The sequence below is a fragment of the Bos indicus genome, chromosome 13 (genome assembly GCF_029378745.1).
Source record: "Bos indicus isolate NIAB-ARS_2022 breed Sahiwal x Tharparkar chromosome 13, NIAB-ARS_B.indTharparkar_mat_pri_1.0, whole genome shotgun sequence".
NCBI lineage: Eukaryota > Metazoa > Chordata > Mammalia > Artiodactyla > Bovidae > Bos > Bos indicus.
The window spans coordinates 35,363,116-35,381,583 of NC_091772.1; the positions used below are offsets into that span (position 1 = coordinate 35,363,116).

Here is an 18,468-nt window from a genome sequence, read left to right on the forward strand (position 1 = left end):
GTCACTGGGTTCAACTTTAATTACAACCTCTGGAAAACTGAAGGCTCTTATCTAAAGAATAGGAGCTGTGGCTTGAGGTCAGACAGACCTGACTGTCACTGCCTACTGAATTCCTTAACCTCTTCAAGTCAGTTTCTTCATCTCTAAGTGGAGATAAAGAGAGTCCTTACGTCACAGACTTGTGCGAAACTCATGTGTTAGTGTTGAAGTACTCAGCACAGTGCCTGGCCCAGAGCTAGCACTCAGAAGATGGCTAGTATTGTTACCCTTATCCTCTCAACTAAGAGGACACTGGGCCAGAGTGGGTTAAAGCAGATTTGAGTTGAACAAAAGTAAAACTTTCAAGTGAAGTCAGACAAAGACAAATATCCCATGATGTCATGTATATGTGGAATCTAAAAACATGATACAAAGGAAATTATTTACAAAATAGAAACAGACTCAACAGATGTCGAAAACAAACATATGGTTACCAAAGGAGAAAGGTAAACAAACATGGTTACCAAAGGAGAAAGGTGAGGGGAAAGGGAGAAATTAGGAGTTTGGGGTTAGCATGTACAAACTGCTGCATATAAAATAGATAAACAACAAGGACCCGCCATATAGCACAGGGGATTCTACTCAGTATCTTGTAATAACTTATAATGGAAAAGAACCTCAAAAAGAATATATATGTGTTTATGTAACTGAATCGCTATCCTGAACACCTGAAATTAACACAACATTGTAAATCAACTGTACTTCAGTGATTAAAAAAAAAAAAAAAAAACTAAAAAAAAGTAAGATGTTTTTTTTTCGAAGGCTGCTTAAACCCTGAAGTGAGCCCTGGAGAATCAAGAGCAATTGGATCTGTAAATATTTAATAACAAGGAAGAGGCGGTAAAGCCAGTGCAGCCGAGTGCCAAGAGCACAGTTCTGTCTTGAGGACTAAACCCACCATGTCCCCAGCCTCCTGTAGAAGTGGCCTCCAGGAACTTGAGGTGACGCTTCTTGAAATGAGGTCATATTTAAAACTTGGCAAGACCATGGTCTCTGCTTAGTTATGGTCCCTCTCGAGTCTTGCACAGCGGTCATGCTCAGTAAATGCTAAAGTTTTGAGTGTGAATAACTTCACATTTCTAAGTATGAGCCTCTTTCTCTGTTTCATCCCCTGACTAATAGTGCACATGTCTGTGGGGTGTAGTTACGATTAGCAATAATTGGTCCCGAATGAATAACCCTTACGGTCACCAGGGTTGTTCCCAGAGCAGGGTCGAGTAAGCAGCCCAGTGGGTCTGGAGATGAATCGCTATCTTCTCTCCCCAAGTGATCCGCATTCCCCTGCAGCCTCTTCCGTTCTTGAAATAACTTTGTGTCACTTTAATAGTCTCATAATTCCCGAAGTCATAATATTACTAATGACTTGTAGGTAAAACCTGTATTTTTGGGATTCTAGCCGGAGAAGGCAATGGCACCCCACTCCAGTACTCTTGCCTGGAAAATCCCATGGATGGAGGAGCCTGGAAGGCTGCAGTCCATGGGGTTGCTGAGAGTCGGACACGACTGAGCGACTTCACTTCCACATTTCACTTTCTTGCATTGGAGAAGGAAATGGCAACCATCTCCAGTGTTCTTGCCTGGAGAATCCCAGGGACGGGGGAGCCTGGTAGGTTGCCGTCCATGGGGTCGCACAGAGTTGGACACGACTGAAGCGACTTAGCAGCAGCAGCAGCAGCAGCCCTTGAAAAAAACCGTACACCATTTTTTTTACAAAAGGAATGTGCTCCAGGTCACCTCTCTTGTGAACTTATTAACTTGTTTTCATTTTATTTATTATTATTTCTCCCTTTAATTTTTCACTCTTTAAAAATTGAGATAGAGTTTCTATGCAGTAGAATACACAGAGGGCTTCCCTGGTGGCTCAGATGGTAAAGAATCTGCTTGCAATGCAGGAGACACAGGTTTAATCCCTGGGTCAGGAAGATCCCCTGGAAAAGGAAATGGCCACCCACTCCAGTATTCTTGCCCGGAGAATTTCATGAACAATGGAGCATGGCAGGCTATAGTCCATGGGGTCACAAAGAGTCAGACATGACTGAGTGACTAACACACACACACAGAATACAAAGATCTTTAATATCCAGTTTTGACATGGGTACATACCCTTATAATCCATACTGCTATCGAGATATCTCTCTCTTAATTTTTTAGTTATTATTTTTATTTATTTATTTGAGTTGATTTACAATGTTGCATTCATTTCAGGTATGCAGCCAAGTGTTTCAGTTATGCTGTATATTCTTTTTTAGATTCTTTTCCCTTATAGATTATTGCAAAATATTGAGTGGTGTTTCCTTTGCTACACAGTAGGTCCTTGTTGGTTATCTATTTTATATATAGTAGTGTGTGTATGTTAATCTCAAACTCCTAATTCATCCTCTCCCATTTCCCCTTTGGAAACCGTAAGTTTGTTTTCTGCTTTGTATATAAGTTCATTTGTGTCTTTTTTTTTTTTTAAGTTTCCACGTGTAAATGATATCATGTGGTATTTGTCTTTCTCTGTTTGACTTCACTTTGTATCATCTCTAGATCTATCCGTGTTGCTGCAAATGACATTGGTTCATTCTTTTTCATGGCTGAGTAGTATTCCATTGCATATATATGTACCACATCTTTATCTATCTTAGGTTGTGGCTCTCAGTTTTTGAGTTAGCTGTCTTGTTCAAAGTGTCTGCTGACACTCAGAGCTCAGGGACTGTCTGTCTCTTGTTCTTGCCTCCTCAGCACCAAACATAGAGCCTGGCCCATATCATGCCCTCAGTAAACATTAAATGAGTGAGTAGATGAGAGAGAATTCTGCCCTTGCTTTATTTATCTTAACTTACAGCTCTGGCAAAACACATTGTTTCCCAGAATCCTCTGTGATCATCAGTTCATTTCCGCACTCTCTCTGTGTGCGTCACCTCTGAGTAATAGTTATGCAGACTAACAGGTTAGCACATTTTAATTGGAAACCAGTCAGCTTGCGTGTACAGGTTACATTTCTGCAATCTTTATTTTCAGCCTTTTGATCACAACAATCAGGGTGCCTTAGATAAACCATTTTTAAAGTTCTCTTTCGCAATGAATTACTCACATGCAGATAGAAATACGATCAGGTCTGGCCAGTGACGTGTTTCTGTTACATGCTTTCTCTGTCTTGCTGAAGCTCTAAATATAGCCTCTGTACACTGTTAGGATTACATACAGTGACATTCATTTTTCACACTGCGTGTAAGAATGTGTTCTAACATAACCAGTTCCTGAAGGGTGGGTCTTGGAAGAGAACCTTGCTGAAATTCTCACCCTCCTGCGTGTTTGCTTTGTTGTAGGTAATCACTCCTCAGAATGGACGCTACCAGATAGACTCTGATGTTCTGCTCATCCCTTGGAAGCTGACCTACAGGAACATTGGCTCCGATTTCATTCCTCGGGGGGCATTTGGGAAAGTGTACTTAGCACAAGATATAAAGACTAAGAAAAGGATGGCATGTAAATTGGTATGTACTTCATAACCAGACACGGTGCCCTGAGTGTTGGCGTTGGGGCTTTTGTGTGTTTCTTTACCCAAAGCTGGCTACCCTTTGACTGCCTCTTGTTTGAGGGTACTCAGTCCAGCAAAGCATCTGTGTTTTATAGATAGGCTTCCTACCTGGGATCATTCAATCCCCAAGTCTACTTAAGTACAATAGTTGAATTTAGTCAGTTTGCGCTGGTAAAAAAGAAGGTACTAGCTTACTTAGCGCCAGCTTGGATGCCTGCATCCTTCTTGTGGTATGATGGGGGAGAGAAGCTCTCCTGCAAGAGCAAATTTATTTGCTGCTGTTTTTAATCTCACCCACAGGGGAGGGGACTAGGCAGGGAAGTAGACACTGTTCAGAAAGCCACAAGACTTCTCAGGACTACAGATTAAAGGGCTGAATTTATTTATTTATTTTTAAAATATTTATTTATTTATTTTGGCTGCACTGGGTCTTAGTTGCGGCATGTGGGATCTTCGCTTTGGCATTCAGACTCTTAGTTGCAGCATCCTGGATCTAGTCCCCAATCAAGAATTGAACTTGGGCCCCCTGCATTGGGAGCGTGGAGTCTTAGCCACTGAACCACCAGGGAAGTCCCCAAAGGCTAAATTTAAATAGACCAGTATTGAAGATACCCCATCTCTTCTTATTAAACATTCAGCACCCGCTGAGGTGCCCTCATTTTGGAATACTGGCCTGATTTGCCAAAGTGAGCAGGCACACACCCTATAACCCAGCAATTCCACTCCTGCAGGTGCCTTACCAGTAGGCATGCATCCACGATCCCCAGAAGCCATATGCTGGCGTGTCCATAGCAGCACTGTGCAATAGCCCCAAACTGGAAAGTTTGCAGATGTTGAAATGTGGTATATTTATACAATGCAATGCTGTCCAGCAAAGAGAAGAAGTGACTTACAACTGCAGTGATATAGATAAATCTACATTAGGTGAAGCTAGAACAGCTGGACACAAAACAGGATCCGTTCTATGAGATTCCACTTATACTGAGTTGGCCAAAACATTTGTTCAAGTTTTCCCATTACATCGTGTGGAAAAACCTGAAGGAATGTTTTGGCCGACCCTATATAAAGGCCCAAAAGGCTAAACAGACATGTTGGAAATCCCGTCTCTGGGTGTCCCTGGGGAGTGGTGACAGGTAGGGGCCAGCAGGGGGTTTCAGGGATGCTGGTGAAGTTCTGTTTCCTGATCTACATGGTGGTTACATGGGTGTGTTCGGTTGAAAATTTATTGAGTGTGATAATCTGTTTTGCATTTTTGTGTACGTCTCTTACACTTTAAAGTTTTTTAAGGGCAATGAAATAGACTCACTTTTGATTTAACAAAAAACAAAATAGAAAATAATGACACTATCATCTCAGTCACTCTTTTCATCATGAGGGCCTCGTTTGTGCCTCCATTAAGGTTGACCCAGAGCATCTGTTATTAAGAGGAAAAAATGAAGTAATATAGTATTTATTTGAAGGTTGCATTTAGAAAGAGATATGTCCAAGTTAAAAAAAAAAAAAATCTGGAGACATTTTTTTAAAGCTCTTAGAGCCAGAAAGTGTTCTGTTTTTCAGTTTTATCACAAAAGACATGGCAAATAGCTTTGTGGGCTGTTTTCCTTGCAGTCCTTATATTTAATTTTTAAGCTGTGTGTTTTCTTAAAAAAGAGAAACATGTAAGATGATTAACAACCCCAAACAGTTCATAAGGATGCAGGCTAAAGAATGAGACCCCTTTCCTTGCAGCGGTTACCATTAATGGGTTCTTACACGTCCTTCCAGAAAATTTCTATGGACATGTGTCTGTATAGTGGAATATTGTTTTACAAATGCGAACATAATATATGCATTTCTGCATCTTGCCTACTTCAGTCTAACAGTTTATTTTGGAGGCATTCCTGTAATGTAAGAGTTACTTCTTTCTTTATTAATGACTATTGATTTTCCATAGAATAGATGGTCAGTGCTTATTTAAATGCATTGTTAGAACGTGAACTGTGAGACTAGAGACAGTGTTTTATGACAAGGAAGACTGAAAATAATGACCCAAAATCTAGGTAGCATAGAAATTCCATGTATAACAGATGGGAAATTACCTTCTGTGGGTCAATCATGAACAATTCTTTCATTGGTGTCTCTACTCTAAATGAAATTAGTATTTTATTATTTTGTCCTTTATTTTCTTATTTTGAATTTTTTCACCTTATGCAGACATTAATGTAAAGGCAGATCCCAAGTAAACATTATCTTTACTCTGGAGTACAATTTCATAATACATCAGAGTATCCTTGAGGGCATTTGTTTGCCTTCTGGTTGACCTATATTGTGTATATTTTTCATTATCCTGGGGTTGTTGAGGATATTCCTTGTGCTTTTGTGTTCTAGATCCCAGTAGACCAATTTAAGCCATCTGATGTGGAAATCCAGGCTTGCTTCCGGCATGAGAACATCGCCGAGTTATATGGCGCCGTTCTATGGGGTGAAACTGTCCATCTCTTCATGGAAGCAGGTGAAGGAGGGTCTGTCCTGGAGAAACTGGAGAGCTGTGGACCCATGAGAGAATTTGAGATTATTTGGGTGACAAAACATGTTCTCAAGGGACTTGATTTTCTGCACTCAAAGAAAGTGATCCACCATGACATTAAACGTGAGTTATCTTTGGATGTGTCCCTTTTTGGCTTAAACAGACTAGCTGGACTTTAGGCAGATGGGCTCTTCTATTCAATATGAAGGTCCTTGATGGCATGAGGACTGCCCATGGGTCAGGAATATCTCCTAGAAGGAAATGGCAACCCACTCTAGTATTCTTGCCTAGAAAATTCCATGGACAGAGGAGCCTGGTAGTCCATGGGGTTGCAAAGAGTCGTACACAACTGAGCAACTAAGCATGAGCATGGTTGTTTTCTAAGAGTAAGAGATTGTGGGGAAATACATAAGGGAGCTCCACTATGAATCCTTAATATCTAAGCATAAAGTGGGCTAGCAAAACTTGTACTGAGAAAAGTTGGGTATTTTACTTTTTAGTTTTAGAAAGTGGCTTGATAATAGTACACAGTATATAAAATATAAAAAATATTTCCCACCTTTATTGAGAAATAATTGACAATATAACACATGTGTAAGATGTACAGTGTAGTAATTTGATACATGTATATATTGCAAAGTGATTATCATGATAAGGTTAGTTAACACATCATCCATCTCATGTATTTATAATCTTTTTGTGTGGTGAGAACTTTTAAAATCTGCAGCTTACAAAAATACCATACAGTATTGGAAAATACCCTGATGCTGGGAAGGATTGAAGGCAAAAGGGGAAGGGGGTGGCAGAGAATTAAGTGGTTAGGTAGCATCACTGACTCAGTGGACATGAATTTGAACAAATTCCAGGAGATAGTGGAGGACAGAGGAGCTTGGAGAGCTGCAGTCCATGGGGTCACAAAGAGTCAGACACCACTTAGCGACCGAACAGCAACAATTGTTAACTATAGTCACCATGCTATACCTTACTTCTGGACATATAGTCCCAGAAGTTTTTCATCTCGTTACTGGAAGTTTGTACCTTTTTTACCACCATCCCAAATTCTCTTTCCCCAACCCCTGGCAACCACTTTGTTCTGTGTTTCTATGTTTGCTTGCTTTTTTCTTTTTTAGACTCCTCATAAAAGTTAGATTGTATAATATTTGTCTTTCTCTCTCTGATTTATTTAGCCATCAAGGTTCATCCATGTTGTCACAAATAGCAGGATTTCCTTCTTTTTTATGGCTGTATAATATCCCATTATATTAATATGTATCAGGCAACATATATGTGTATATCACAAAATTTGCATATGTATAAATCTTCTTTATCCATTCGTCCATTGATAGATGCTTAGCTTGTTTCCATGTCTTGGCTATTGTAATTTGAGGATTATTAATGACTACCTTCATTTATATCCACTTTGACTGAATGCTTGACAATTCTGAAGTGATTTTTACCTAAACTCGCACCCACATTCACCTTTCCCTTTTGAATATAATGCACTCATATCAATAAAGGAAGCATTTCAATGTATCTTTATTTGAAACCCAGTTTAAATAATGTTTCCATTTTGTTTATGGATAGATACACAATTTTTTACTAAAATTTCTCCTCTCTTTATTCTCCTCTCTTTATAGCTAGCAACATCGTTTTCATGTCCACAAAAGCTGTTTTGGTGGATTTTGGTCTAAGTGTCCAAATGACCGAAGAGATCTATTTTCCTAAGGACCTCCGTGGAACAGAGGTAATTATGTTCATCCAAAAAATGGGCAATAGCTTTTTTTTTTTTTTAGTATTTATTTATGCTTTGCTGTCCTTGGGTCTTAATTGTGGCATTCGGGGTCTTTCTTTGTGATGCATGGGCTTCTCTCAAGTTGTGGTGCTCAGACTCCAGAGCCAGTGGGCTCAGTAGTTGTGGGACATGGCTTCGTTGCCCTGAGGCATGTGTGATCTTAGTTCCCCAAACCAGGGATCAAACCCGCATCCCCTGCATTGCGTGGCTGATTCTTAACTACTGGACCACCAGCGCAGTCTGGCAATATCTTATCAACAGGAAAAATAAGATGTTCTATCATTACTGCAGAAAGGACAAAGAAGGGGAAGAAATCCATTACATTAAATCATTATTATCATGGGAACGTTTTTAATAAGCGTTCACTCTGTGTCGTGTGCTCATTTTAACACTTTATTTGGATTGTATTATTTTATCCTCACAATACTATTATCATAGGGAAATACTATTATTACCATTTTAAAATAAGAAAATAAGCTTGAAGAGGTTAAGATAAAGTGCCCAAAGTTATTTAGCTACTGACAGATCAGGGAATCCAATCTAGTTTTTTCTGAGTCTATAGTCTAAGGTTTAACTGCTGTGTAACTAATATGTACATTTTCAGTATAACAGTATTACTGCTTTGGTTCAGTTATAGCCATAATCGTCATGATCATTAAGAACAACATTTATTGAGATCTGATATTTTAGGTCTCTCTTTAATCCTTGGACTCTTAAAAGAAATCTCACTTATTAGAGCACGAATGAATCTTATTTGAAGGTATAAGCTTACTATAATATTCAACTCATTTGTGAAACAAAAACAACAAAAACAAAACTTTCCTGAATCTAAATGAGATTCAGAGAAATGCATTCATGAGCCTTCAAATAATATATTTAGCATTCACATTATTAGGCTGCATCGTTGATTCATATAGTGAGTGTCTGTTGGACATCTGAGCATTCAGGCTGCTGTGTATGCAAGGGATGGAACCCAAGACAAAGCCAACAAGGACTCCATTCTGGAGTTAGGACCGATTTTAAATTTACCTGGATTATTAATAAATGACCAGCCATTTAATTCACAGTCAGTTATGATGGGTGTGGGGTTGGTTGCATCTGGGAAGGTACATGGGGGTAGAATCTGCCTTCCTGGCCCATCTCCATGACAATGAGGTGTTTAGCTATCAGAGTCCCTCAGCCCCATGTCCTTCTCTGTTGAAAGTGCCCTCAGGAAGCGAAGAGGGGGCAGTTGCTGAATCTTTGCTTCAGACAGGCCAGATTACCAGGCCAGTCCCTGTATTAATCAAAAGATGAACTTTATTTTAGCTAGTAAATGTATTGCATTTACTATTACAGTGCAAGGGTTTCCCCAATGGCTCAGCGGTAAAGAATCTGCCTGCAATGCAGGAGATGCAGGAGATATGGATTCGATCCCCGGGTTGGGAAGATCCCCTGGAGGAGGAAATGGCAACCCATTCTAGTATTCTTGCCTGAAAAATCCCATGGACAGAGGAGCATGGTGGGCTATAATCCAAAGTGTTGCAAAGAGTCAGACACGACTAAGTGACAGAGTACACATATGCACGCAGTTGCAAAAAGAATTGTCTGCATTTTAGGCTGGGATTTTGTCAGCCTTTTTTTAATCTCCCCCCACCCCCCTCAAACTTTAACCTTTTTAATTTGTATTGGGGCACAGCCAATTAATAATGCAGTGGTAGTTTCAGGTAAATAGTGAAGGGACTCAGCCATACATATACATGTATACACGATGGCACCCCACTCCAGTACTCTTGCCTGGAAAAGCCCATGGACGGAGGAGCCTGGTGGGCTGCAGTCCATGGGGTCGCTAAGAGTGGGACACGACTGAGCGACTTCACTTTCACTTTTCACTTTCCTGCATTGGAGAAGGAAATGGCAACCCACTCCAGTGTTCTTGCCTGGAGAATCCCAGGGATGGGGGAGCCTGGTGGGCTGCTGTCTATGGGGTCGCACAGAATCGGACACGACTGAAGCGACTTAGCAGCAGCAGCAGCAGCAACATTCTCCCCTAAACCCTCCTCCCATCCAGGTTGTGTAAGCCTTTTCTTAACTCTCTTAAAGCAGACTTTCTTGGGCAGCAGAAGAGATCTTTGGTTTTGCTTTTATTAGTGAACTTATTCTGGAAGAGATCTTTGGTTTTGCTTTTATTAGTGAACATATTCTGGAAAATACTTGGGAGAGGATCCTGGAGAGTTGTCTTCGAGCAAAATAATATTCAGAAAACTGTAGACCTTTTATTTTAAGCATGTTTTAGTCTCCAGATCTTGGGAATACTTCCCCAAAGCACAAAATCTAATAAGACTTAACACTTCTGACATGATTTCTTTGGAAATACTTCAGCATGTTTTGGCAGTTGTCAGATGTTCAGATATGTGACACTCTACTCCTTTTCCTGGAGCTAGTTTGAAAAACAAACTATTTATGGTTTTAAAAGATGGAAAATACCTTTCTCTTCCCGGCAGGATGATCAAATTGGACATTTTGCAATAACTGAAGAAAGACATCTCCTTTCTGGGATTTTCTATCAGAAGAGTGTGTATTTGAGTATGAGATAGCAACACAGTGTCTATTCCTGAATAGGAGTTTGGATTGAAGTATTTTCACCAAATGTTAATTGCTTTCTATGAAGTGCTAAACTGGCCTTGGCGTTCCTAGCTATAAAAACTCTTCTGATCCACCCGGGTTTGTTTATTGTATGTCTGGCACATGTAATTGTAGTGTGGTAGGAAGTGTGCTGATGAGTTGAGATGTAGAGGCCACTTCTCAGAAAGCTTGTTTTGACCTCTCAAAGAGCAAGAAGGCATCATTAATCAGGGTCAGCCGTGCAGATTCGCCTTCCATTAGAACTTGATCATTTGGTTTTATCAGATGTCTTCTGAACCCCCGAGCCGAGCTTCCAAATACAGACGCTGGTCACCCACGGTCTTCCTATTCAGGGCATGATCTTGTAACTGTGCCATGCGATGCACATACAGGGTTAATCCAGCCTATCTTTAAACCATTGTTTTGGAATTCCCTGGTACAGAGAAAGAAGAAATAATGAATGTGAAAAAGCAATTCGAGTTCCCTTGATAGCCTTGTTGCTTTTGTAAAGTTCTTATATAAGGTCACATGTCATCATCAAGTACTTGGGGACATACAAACACATACACACACACACAGAGTCTCCTTCCCTTTGTAATAAATGTGTTGGGAGGTAAAGGCCTTGACACCCCCACCCCAAGCCCTACCCCGCCGAGCTCTAGGCCCCTGGGTCCGTGCCTAAGGGTGCACAACCCCCAGAGAGTCTGGCTTGGGTTCCCCTCAGGCCTGCTTTAGGAAGTGCCCTGAACCCCATGCCCTGCTACTGTGGCTCCCTAGAGCTTAAGGAGTCAGGAACTGGGAGCCATGGGGCTCTGGGCAAGGGATCTGCCCCTACCACATGCCACCCCACAACCCTGCCAGGGCCCCAGGCGAGCACACAGCTGCCACTGGTGACACCAGAAGTAACACTTTGCCTAATCCTTGCTTAGGAGAGTCGCCCAGGGTCGGGGGGAAGGGAGGCAGGCACCTCTGTTAACAGTTGTCCTGACCACTGAGTATGTTGCTCAACTTTGCGATTTTATTTAGTAGGAAAGTCCAAGGAGAGAGAGAGAGAGAAAAAAAAAAAAGAGCTAGTAAAGGAACCAAGCCCAGGCAGCCCGGAAGTGTGTTGTAGGAAGTACTTGAGGCAAGTGAGGTGGGGAAACTGGGCAATTTCCCCAGTTTTTGTAAGCCAGTTCTTTCTTTATTTGCTCTGAAATGTATTCTGGGAATACTCACCCCCCTCTCCATGTTCATGGCAGCATCCAAGGTTGTTAAAGCTAAATATTGACGGTGAGGGTAGGAACTGCACTGTGCCTGTACCAGCCATAAGGACAGGTCACTGGTGTTTGCTCTTTTTCTCTTTTAGAAACACACACTGCTTAGGGAAACCATTTCTAAAACGAGCCCTCCTTTTCCAGCATTGGCTCATAAAACCAACTTTCACAATGTGAACATGGCCTGCCTTTAATATTTAGTCACTGGGCTCCCTGTTGGGTAGAAATAAGAAGTGGTTCATAGAAATGACCCATTAGGATCACTTTTCCAATATTACACTTTATTTATTTGTTTTTGGCTGCTCTGGGTCTTTGTTGCTGCACAGGGGCTTTCTCTGGTTGCAGTGCGTGGGCTTCTCATTGCAGGGGCTTCTCTCTTATTGTGAAACACAGGCTCTAGGGTGCATGGGCTTTTCAGTAGTTGCAGCACATAGCTCTGTAGTTTATAGCACACAGACCCAGTTGCTCTGAAGCACGTGAAATCTTCCCGGACTGGGAATCAAACCCGTGTCCCTTGCATTGGCTGGCTGTACCACCAGGGAAGTCGTCCATTGCTACACTTTAAATTCTTCTCTTCTGTGTAGTCGGTGTTGATACTCTGGGACCTCTGCTGCTTTTGATGACTGAAGATAATTATCAGTTTGGCGTTTTAATGCCAAACATGAAATGAGGACGTGTATTTTAGTGTCCATTGAAATACAAAAGGAATTGGTATTTCAGTAGGAACAGGAAACATTGATCCTTGCTTTGCAGAACTTTGAGTGGGAGTGCCAGATGTGTTCTCAGCCGTGGATGGTTTGCTGCCTGGTCTGCCTTGTGCTCAGTCTGTGGGGAGAGGTGCTGTGAGGCTGCAGGGTAAAGCTGCCTGAGGCCGCACTGGTCAGTGCTACTCCTTTGCTGAAGGGAACACAGCAGGGACATGCTGTTCTCAAGGGATGAAGTGTGCAGTGGATACAGCGAGGGGCATGTACCATCTTCCAGAACTGGGTTAGGGAAATGGTGCCTAGACCCATGAGGGGGTCAGACTGACCTTCCTGCTTCTCTTTCAGATTTACATGAGTCCGGAGGTGATCCTCTGCAGGGGCCATTCGACCAAAGCAGACATCTACAGCCTGGGGGCCACTCTCATCCACATGCAGACGGGCACCCCACCCTGGGTGAAACGTTACCCACGCTCCGCCTACCCCTCCTACCTGTACATAGTAAGTGGGGGCAGTGGGGGGAGGGTGGGGTTAGAGCATCTCACCTGCTCAGGAGAGCTGCTCTCTCTCTGATAGCACACACATCTGATGGGATGATGGTGAAGTATGACCATCATCCTCTATGGTAACACTACTATATGCTCAGTATGCTAACCATGGTATGCTGACCATATACTAGGCTTACTAACTCTCCCACATGGAGGGATCACTGTATGGAAACCCATCCAGCTATGCCCAGGCAGAAATTATACACTATGCTGTTATACACGATGCCACTGAAAAGCATCAGAGTAGCATAAATCATTGAACTGAGGAAGTTGTATACGTTCTTTGAACACTTTCCAGAAAGACGGTATTAGATTCAAGATCCCCAGGGCAGCCTGGCACATAGTGAAACACACAGCGCCCCCCCACCCCCGGCCCCCACCACTCACCCGCCTCCTTTGACTATAGAGAAATTGAGAGGCAGGTGCTTCCCCGTTTCTGCACAGGGGCCTTTGGGCATTGCTTCTATGGAAAGCTGTGTATTCAGACCCCGAGTGTTTATCTCTGACTGCATTTAACCAAAAGATGGGTTTCACTCAGTGTCCTTAGGAAATGTTACTGAAGGGTATGAGCTGTGTTCACTTCAAAACAAAAGAGTTTCCAGGTCTTGTAACTAGAATACCTGTCCTGTCGAGGGTATATTTTCATGCCGTTGATGCTAAGAGAGCTGGTTTGTTCACAGATCCACAAGCAAGCGCCTCCTTTGGAAGATATCGCTGAAGACTGCAGTCCTGGTATGAGAGAGCTGATTGAGGCTGCCCTGGAGAGAAACCCCAATCACCGGCCTAGGGCAGCAGACCTACTGAAACACGAGGCACTGAACCCCCCCAGGGAGGATCAACCCCGCTGCCAGAGTCTGGACTCTGCCCTCTTTGAGCGGAAGCGGCTGCTGAGCCGGAAGGAGTTAGAACTTCCTGAGAACATTGCCGGTATGGACACCCTGCAGTGTGCGGTGCCCTGGCTTCCCTTCTTTTTCTGTCTCCATCCACCTTCTAATAGAACCCATGAACATGCCTGGAAAAACAAATAGAATTAGCAGGTGCAAGCTAGTATATGTAGGATGGGTAACAACAAGTTCCTACTGTATAGCACAGGAACCTATACTCAGTATCCTGTGATAAAGCATAATGGAAAAGAATATGAAAAAGTATATATATATAATATTTTTCATATTCTTTTATATGTATATGTAACTGAGTTACTTTTCTGTACAGCAGAAATTAATAAAACATTGTCAATCAACTTGACTTAAGTAAAATTAAAAAAAAAAACTGAAGTGACTTGCTGCATGCTATAAGTTGTTGGAGAGATTTCAGCAAGAATGTTAGCAAAAGCATATACCAAAAAAAAAAGAAAAAATTAGCTAGGAATTCCTTGGCAGTCCAGTGGTCAAGATTCCATGCTTCCACTGCAGGGGGCATGAATTTGATTCCTGATGGGGAAGCTAGGATCTTGCAAGCCATGGGGTGTGGCCAAAAAAAAAACACTCACAATTAAAAAAAAAATCAGCTAATTTACCAGCAAGCCTAACTGGTTTCCAGTGCAGATGGAGGTAATGCTATCTTTGAGAATTATCTCTGCCTTGCTTTCTCTTGCAACAGAGAAGAGTGTTTGCTTTTAAAAATAGATCAAGCATGACAGTTTTGCTGTTGACAAAGAGTGGGACTCTGTACAATGCAGTTATGATAAACTATGCCAGTTGTTGGTTGGAAACATCACAGCACTGATAAAATATTGAATTTGAAGGCAACCTGCATTTCTGTCTTCCTCTGCTCAAAAATCTCTCTTCCAGCTGTGAAACCTTCCCATTTAGGAAAAACGATACACATTCCAGGAACATTGGATATGCATGGAGAAGGGTTTCTATTTTTATTATGAAATCTGTGATGTTCTAACTCTGTCTGGGTCCAAACCCAGATGTCAAGCCTGGAATGCTTGTTTGCATTTCTTGGCTTCTTGTCTGACTTTCCTGTATTTGAAAAGAATCGTCTGGGATGTTGGAAAATGGGCCAGGATTTCCAGCTAATTTCTTATGGTTGTTGACTCTTTTTTTAATTCTTTTGTCTGTGCTGCATCCCATAAATTAGCCCATCGTGTTCAACTCTATGGCTTTTAGAAAAAATATTTGGCTGTACCCTGAGGCATGTGGGATCTTAGTTTCCCAACCAGGGATCGAACCCACAGCCCCTGCACTGGCAGGCAGAGTCTCAACCACTGGACCACCAGGGAAGCCCCCAATTCTATGGCTTTTTAATAATAATTCAACAGAGTTTTAATGCTGTTCCATTCGGAGCAGGCAATGGCACCACACTTCAGTACTCTTGCCTGGAAAATCCCATGGACGGAGGAGCCTGATGGGCTGCAGTCCATGGGGTCCCTAAGAGTCGGACACAACTGAGCGACTTCACTTTCACTTTTCACTTTCCTGCATTGGAGAAGGAAATGGCAACCCACTCCAGTGTTCTTGCCTGGAGAATCCCAGGGACAGGGAGCCTGGTGGGCTGCCATCTACGGGGTCTCACAGAGCCGGACACGACTGAAGCGACTTAGCAGCAGCAGCAGCAGCAGCAGTGTTGTTTTTGTTAAGTTGAGGGAACAGCCATCTATTATTGAACATATCCCCTGATCACTTATTTTATTTTTTCGATGTTTCCTTTTTCAGACTCTTCGTGCACTGGGAGCACTGAGGAATCGGAGATGCTGAAGAGGCAGCGTTCTCTCTACATAGACCTTGGGGCCCTTGCTGGCTATTTCAACCTTGTCCGGGGTCCGCCGACCCTGGAGTATGGCTGATGGCTGGTGGCGTTTGCCCTGAATTGGGACTCAACATTCATAGATCTCTGGGAAGCTGATTCTGCCAACTCTGCATAGGATCTTCATGGAGGGAATTGTATTTTTATTGGCTGGGCTCTTCAGACTCGTGAATGTGACTCCATGTGGCTCCTGTGTGTTGATACGTGAAGCTACCCTTGGCCCGCTAGGCTGGAAAGTTCTCATTTCTCAGGTGGCATACCTGACTCTAAGGAAGCTGAGAGTTCACGGAAGGATCATTTCTCAGTGACTGATTCCATTCACTGTGCACTTTGCTCAAAATTTTAAGAATACCAATCACAAGAATAATATATTAGCCTACAATGACTGTTCTTGGTTCTATTAATAATTTAACGAAGGGAACTTCTTTTAACTCAGTGTATATATGGTGTATATTGGTATATATTGTATGATAACTCTTCAAGCCTTTGTAAATGCTGATAGAAATGAAAATCTTTATATTTGGGGTAAATAGAACAACTTGAATATTATAGCGATAAGCTGAGCTAGTGTCTTAAAAATGGCTAACCGGTGAATTGGGAGCCATGTAACAGCTGCCACTAGTGACAGGTTTGGTTCGGTTCCTATGGAAACATTTTGTACTGTACATGCTATGCTTCAGACATTTGAAACATGATGTTTTGAATGTGGATAAAACTGTGTTAAACCACATAATGTCTGTACATCCCAAAGGATGAGAATATGACCTTTAAGAAAAATGGAACATTTATAAATTCTTAATGATGCTACTTTTATAATTCTTACTTCTCTATTTTCTTGAAAGCATTTGTATATTAAAATAGCATACTGTGTATGTTTCATATCAAATGCCTTCATGAATCTTTCATACATATATATTTTTAACACTGTAATGTATGCGAGTATTCCTCCTTCAAGTATGTTTTTACATCATGCAAATGAAAATGATACTTTTATCCAACATGACCCATCAAATCAGCTGAATAAATTCAGTATTTTGCCTGAAATCTTGTAAAGAGTGTGATTCTCATCGGGCCCAGGGATGGGTTTTAGGAGTTGGAATAGAACTTGGAGGAGAACGTGTGCCATGAGGAGGCCAAAAGTGCCCGAGAGCTTTGTGAGCTTTGCATGTTGTATGTGTGCATCTCTGCTGTTGCTGCTGTATGAAGCCATGGTTGTCATCTGGATTGTCGTCTGGATTATGTATTTTCAGTACATCGTGGTTGGGAAATAATTCTCATTGTGGTTGGGAAATAATTCTCAGCTGCTGGTTTAGGCTAAGTGTGGTTCGATTTTGCATCTTATTTTTATACATTTATACCACCTCTGAATACCTGCTTGCATTCTCCATGCCAATTATTGTCAAGCTCATAACCAACTTGCCTTTGTAGAAGGTAGATTTCAATCATGTCTAGAAACTCTAATGAACACTGTTGAATGGGGGTCTGATCCATCGTTCACTGAGTGAATAGTGTTAAACACTTGGACCAGTGTTATATAAACATACCCTCCCTGTAATTTGCAACACTGCACTTGTGAAAGAGGCACTGTTACCTCTGCTTTGTTTTTGTTTTTTCAGAAGAAGAAACTGAAGCAGAGTGAGGTTAGCTCACTTAATGCTGAAGATCTCAAAGCCCGCCAGGAGAGAGATGGGAGGTATTTGCATGTGGGCCTTTCTGGATCACATGCTTAATCTCCTCCTCAGATTGTTCTTGTGATAACGATAGACCAACAGAAGTGACAGAAAACTCAGTGTCCCTAAGATTCTGGTCTCTGAATAAGGGCAGAGATAGATTTACCACTAAGCTGATACAGCTTTGGCCTCAGGGGTCCTTGCTTGTGGGGACCCCTCTGTGGCCCTATGCCAACTTCTGTGCCCTCCCAGGCTGGGCCCAACACACCTGGACTTGCATAGAGCTGTCAAGGTGCACAATGTCCTTTTTTATTTGGCTGCACTGGATCTTAGTTGTAACATGTGGGATCTAGTTCCCTGACCAAGAATCGAACCTGGTCCCCCTTCCTTGGGAGCCCTGAGCCTTAGCCACTGGACCCCCAGGAAAGTCCCAAAGGTGCATAACTTTTGATGATTTTCTTGAAAAACCTAAACAGCCCATGTGAATTGAGGTCCAGTTAACAAATTCCACTTGGGGAAGAACATTTCTTTTAAGTAAACTGGAGCTCTCATGGAAAGATCTGGGGATGTTTGTCTGCTAAGAGGTGGTCAAGGGTAGTGGGGCTGAGAAGGTGGTCAGAAGAGCACCCAGGGGAGTTCAGGGCTGGGACGTGAGCACCGAGGACTTGCACAACTGCCCACCCAGAAAGCCATGAGTTGTGGCTGGGATGGGCCACCAGACAGAACATCAGCTTCAGAGAAGCCAGGCGGCCCCAAGAAGGTTCTGAGGGAATCCACTGCTCACCTCCTTCCTGGAAGATGGGCAGTGGGGCTGTCAGACCCTAGGGTAATGAGGACAGAATGATCATATCCTGAAACCAACACCTGCCCACCCGGGTACTTCCTGCTTCAGGCAGCAAGGCTGATTGTGTGGGGGAATTGGAATGCGTTACGCGAAGAGTCGGACACGACTGAGCAACTTCCCTTTCACTTTTCACTTTCATGCATTGGAGAAGGAAATGGCAACCCACTCCAGTGTTCTTCCCTGGAGAATCCCAGGGATGGGGGAGCCTGGTGGGCTGTCGTCTATGGGGTCGCA

General features: G+C 42.4%; 1 protein-coding gene across 9 annotated transcripts in view; it reads left to right on the plus strand.

Annotated features, from left to right (window-relative positions):
• Positions 1 to 16,764, plus strand: part of MAP3K8 (mitogen-activated protein kinase kinase kinase 8) — a 35,197-nt gene extending 18,433 nt beyond the window's left edge. For all 9 annotated transcript variants that reach the window (XM_070800966.1, XM_070800961.1, XM_070800965.1 and 6 more), the window contains 6 exons: positions 3,351 to 3,518; positions 5,930 to 6,191; positions 7,706 to 7,812; positions 12,770 to 12,922; positions 13,650 to 13,896; positions 15,630 to 16,764. In XM_070800966.1, the coding sequence (XP_070657067.1) occupies positions 3,351 to 3,518; positions 5,930 to 6,191; positions 7,706 to 7,812; positions 12,770 to 12,922; positions 13,650 to 13,896; positions 15,630 to 15,760 (1,068 nt within the window). In that variant the 3' untranslated portion in view covers positions 15,761 to 16,764. The remainder of the gene's footprint in view (positions 1 to 3,350; positions 3,519 to 5,929; positions 6,192 to 7,705; positions 7,813 to 12,769; positions 12,923 to 13,649; positions 13,897 to 15,629) is intronic.
• The last annotated feature ends 1,704 nt before the right edge of the window (positions 16,765 to 18,468 follow it).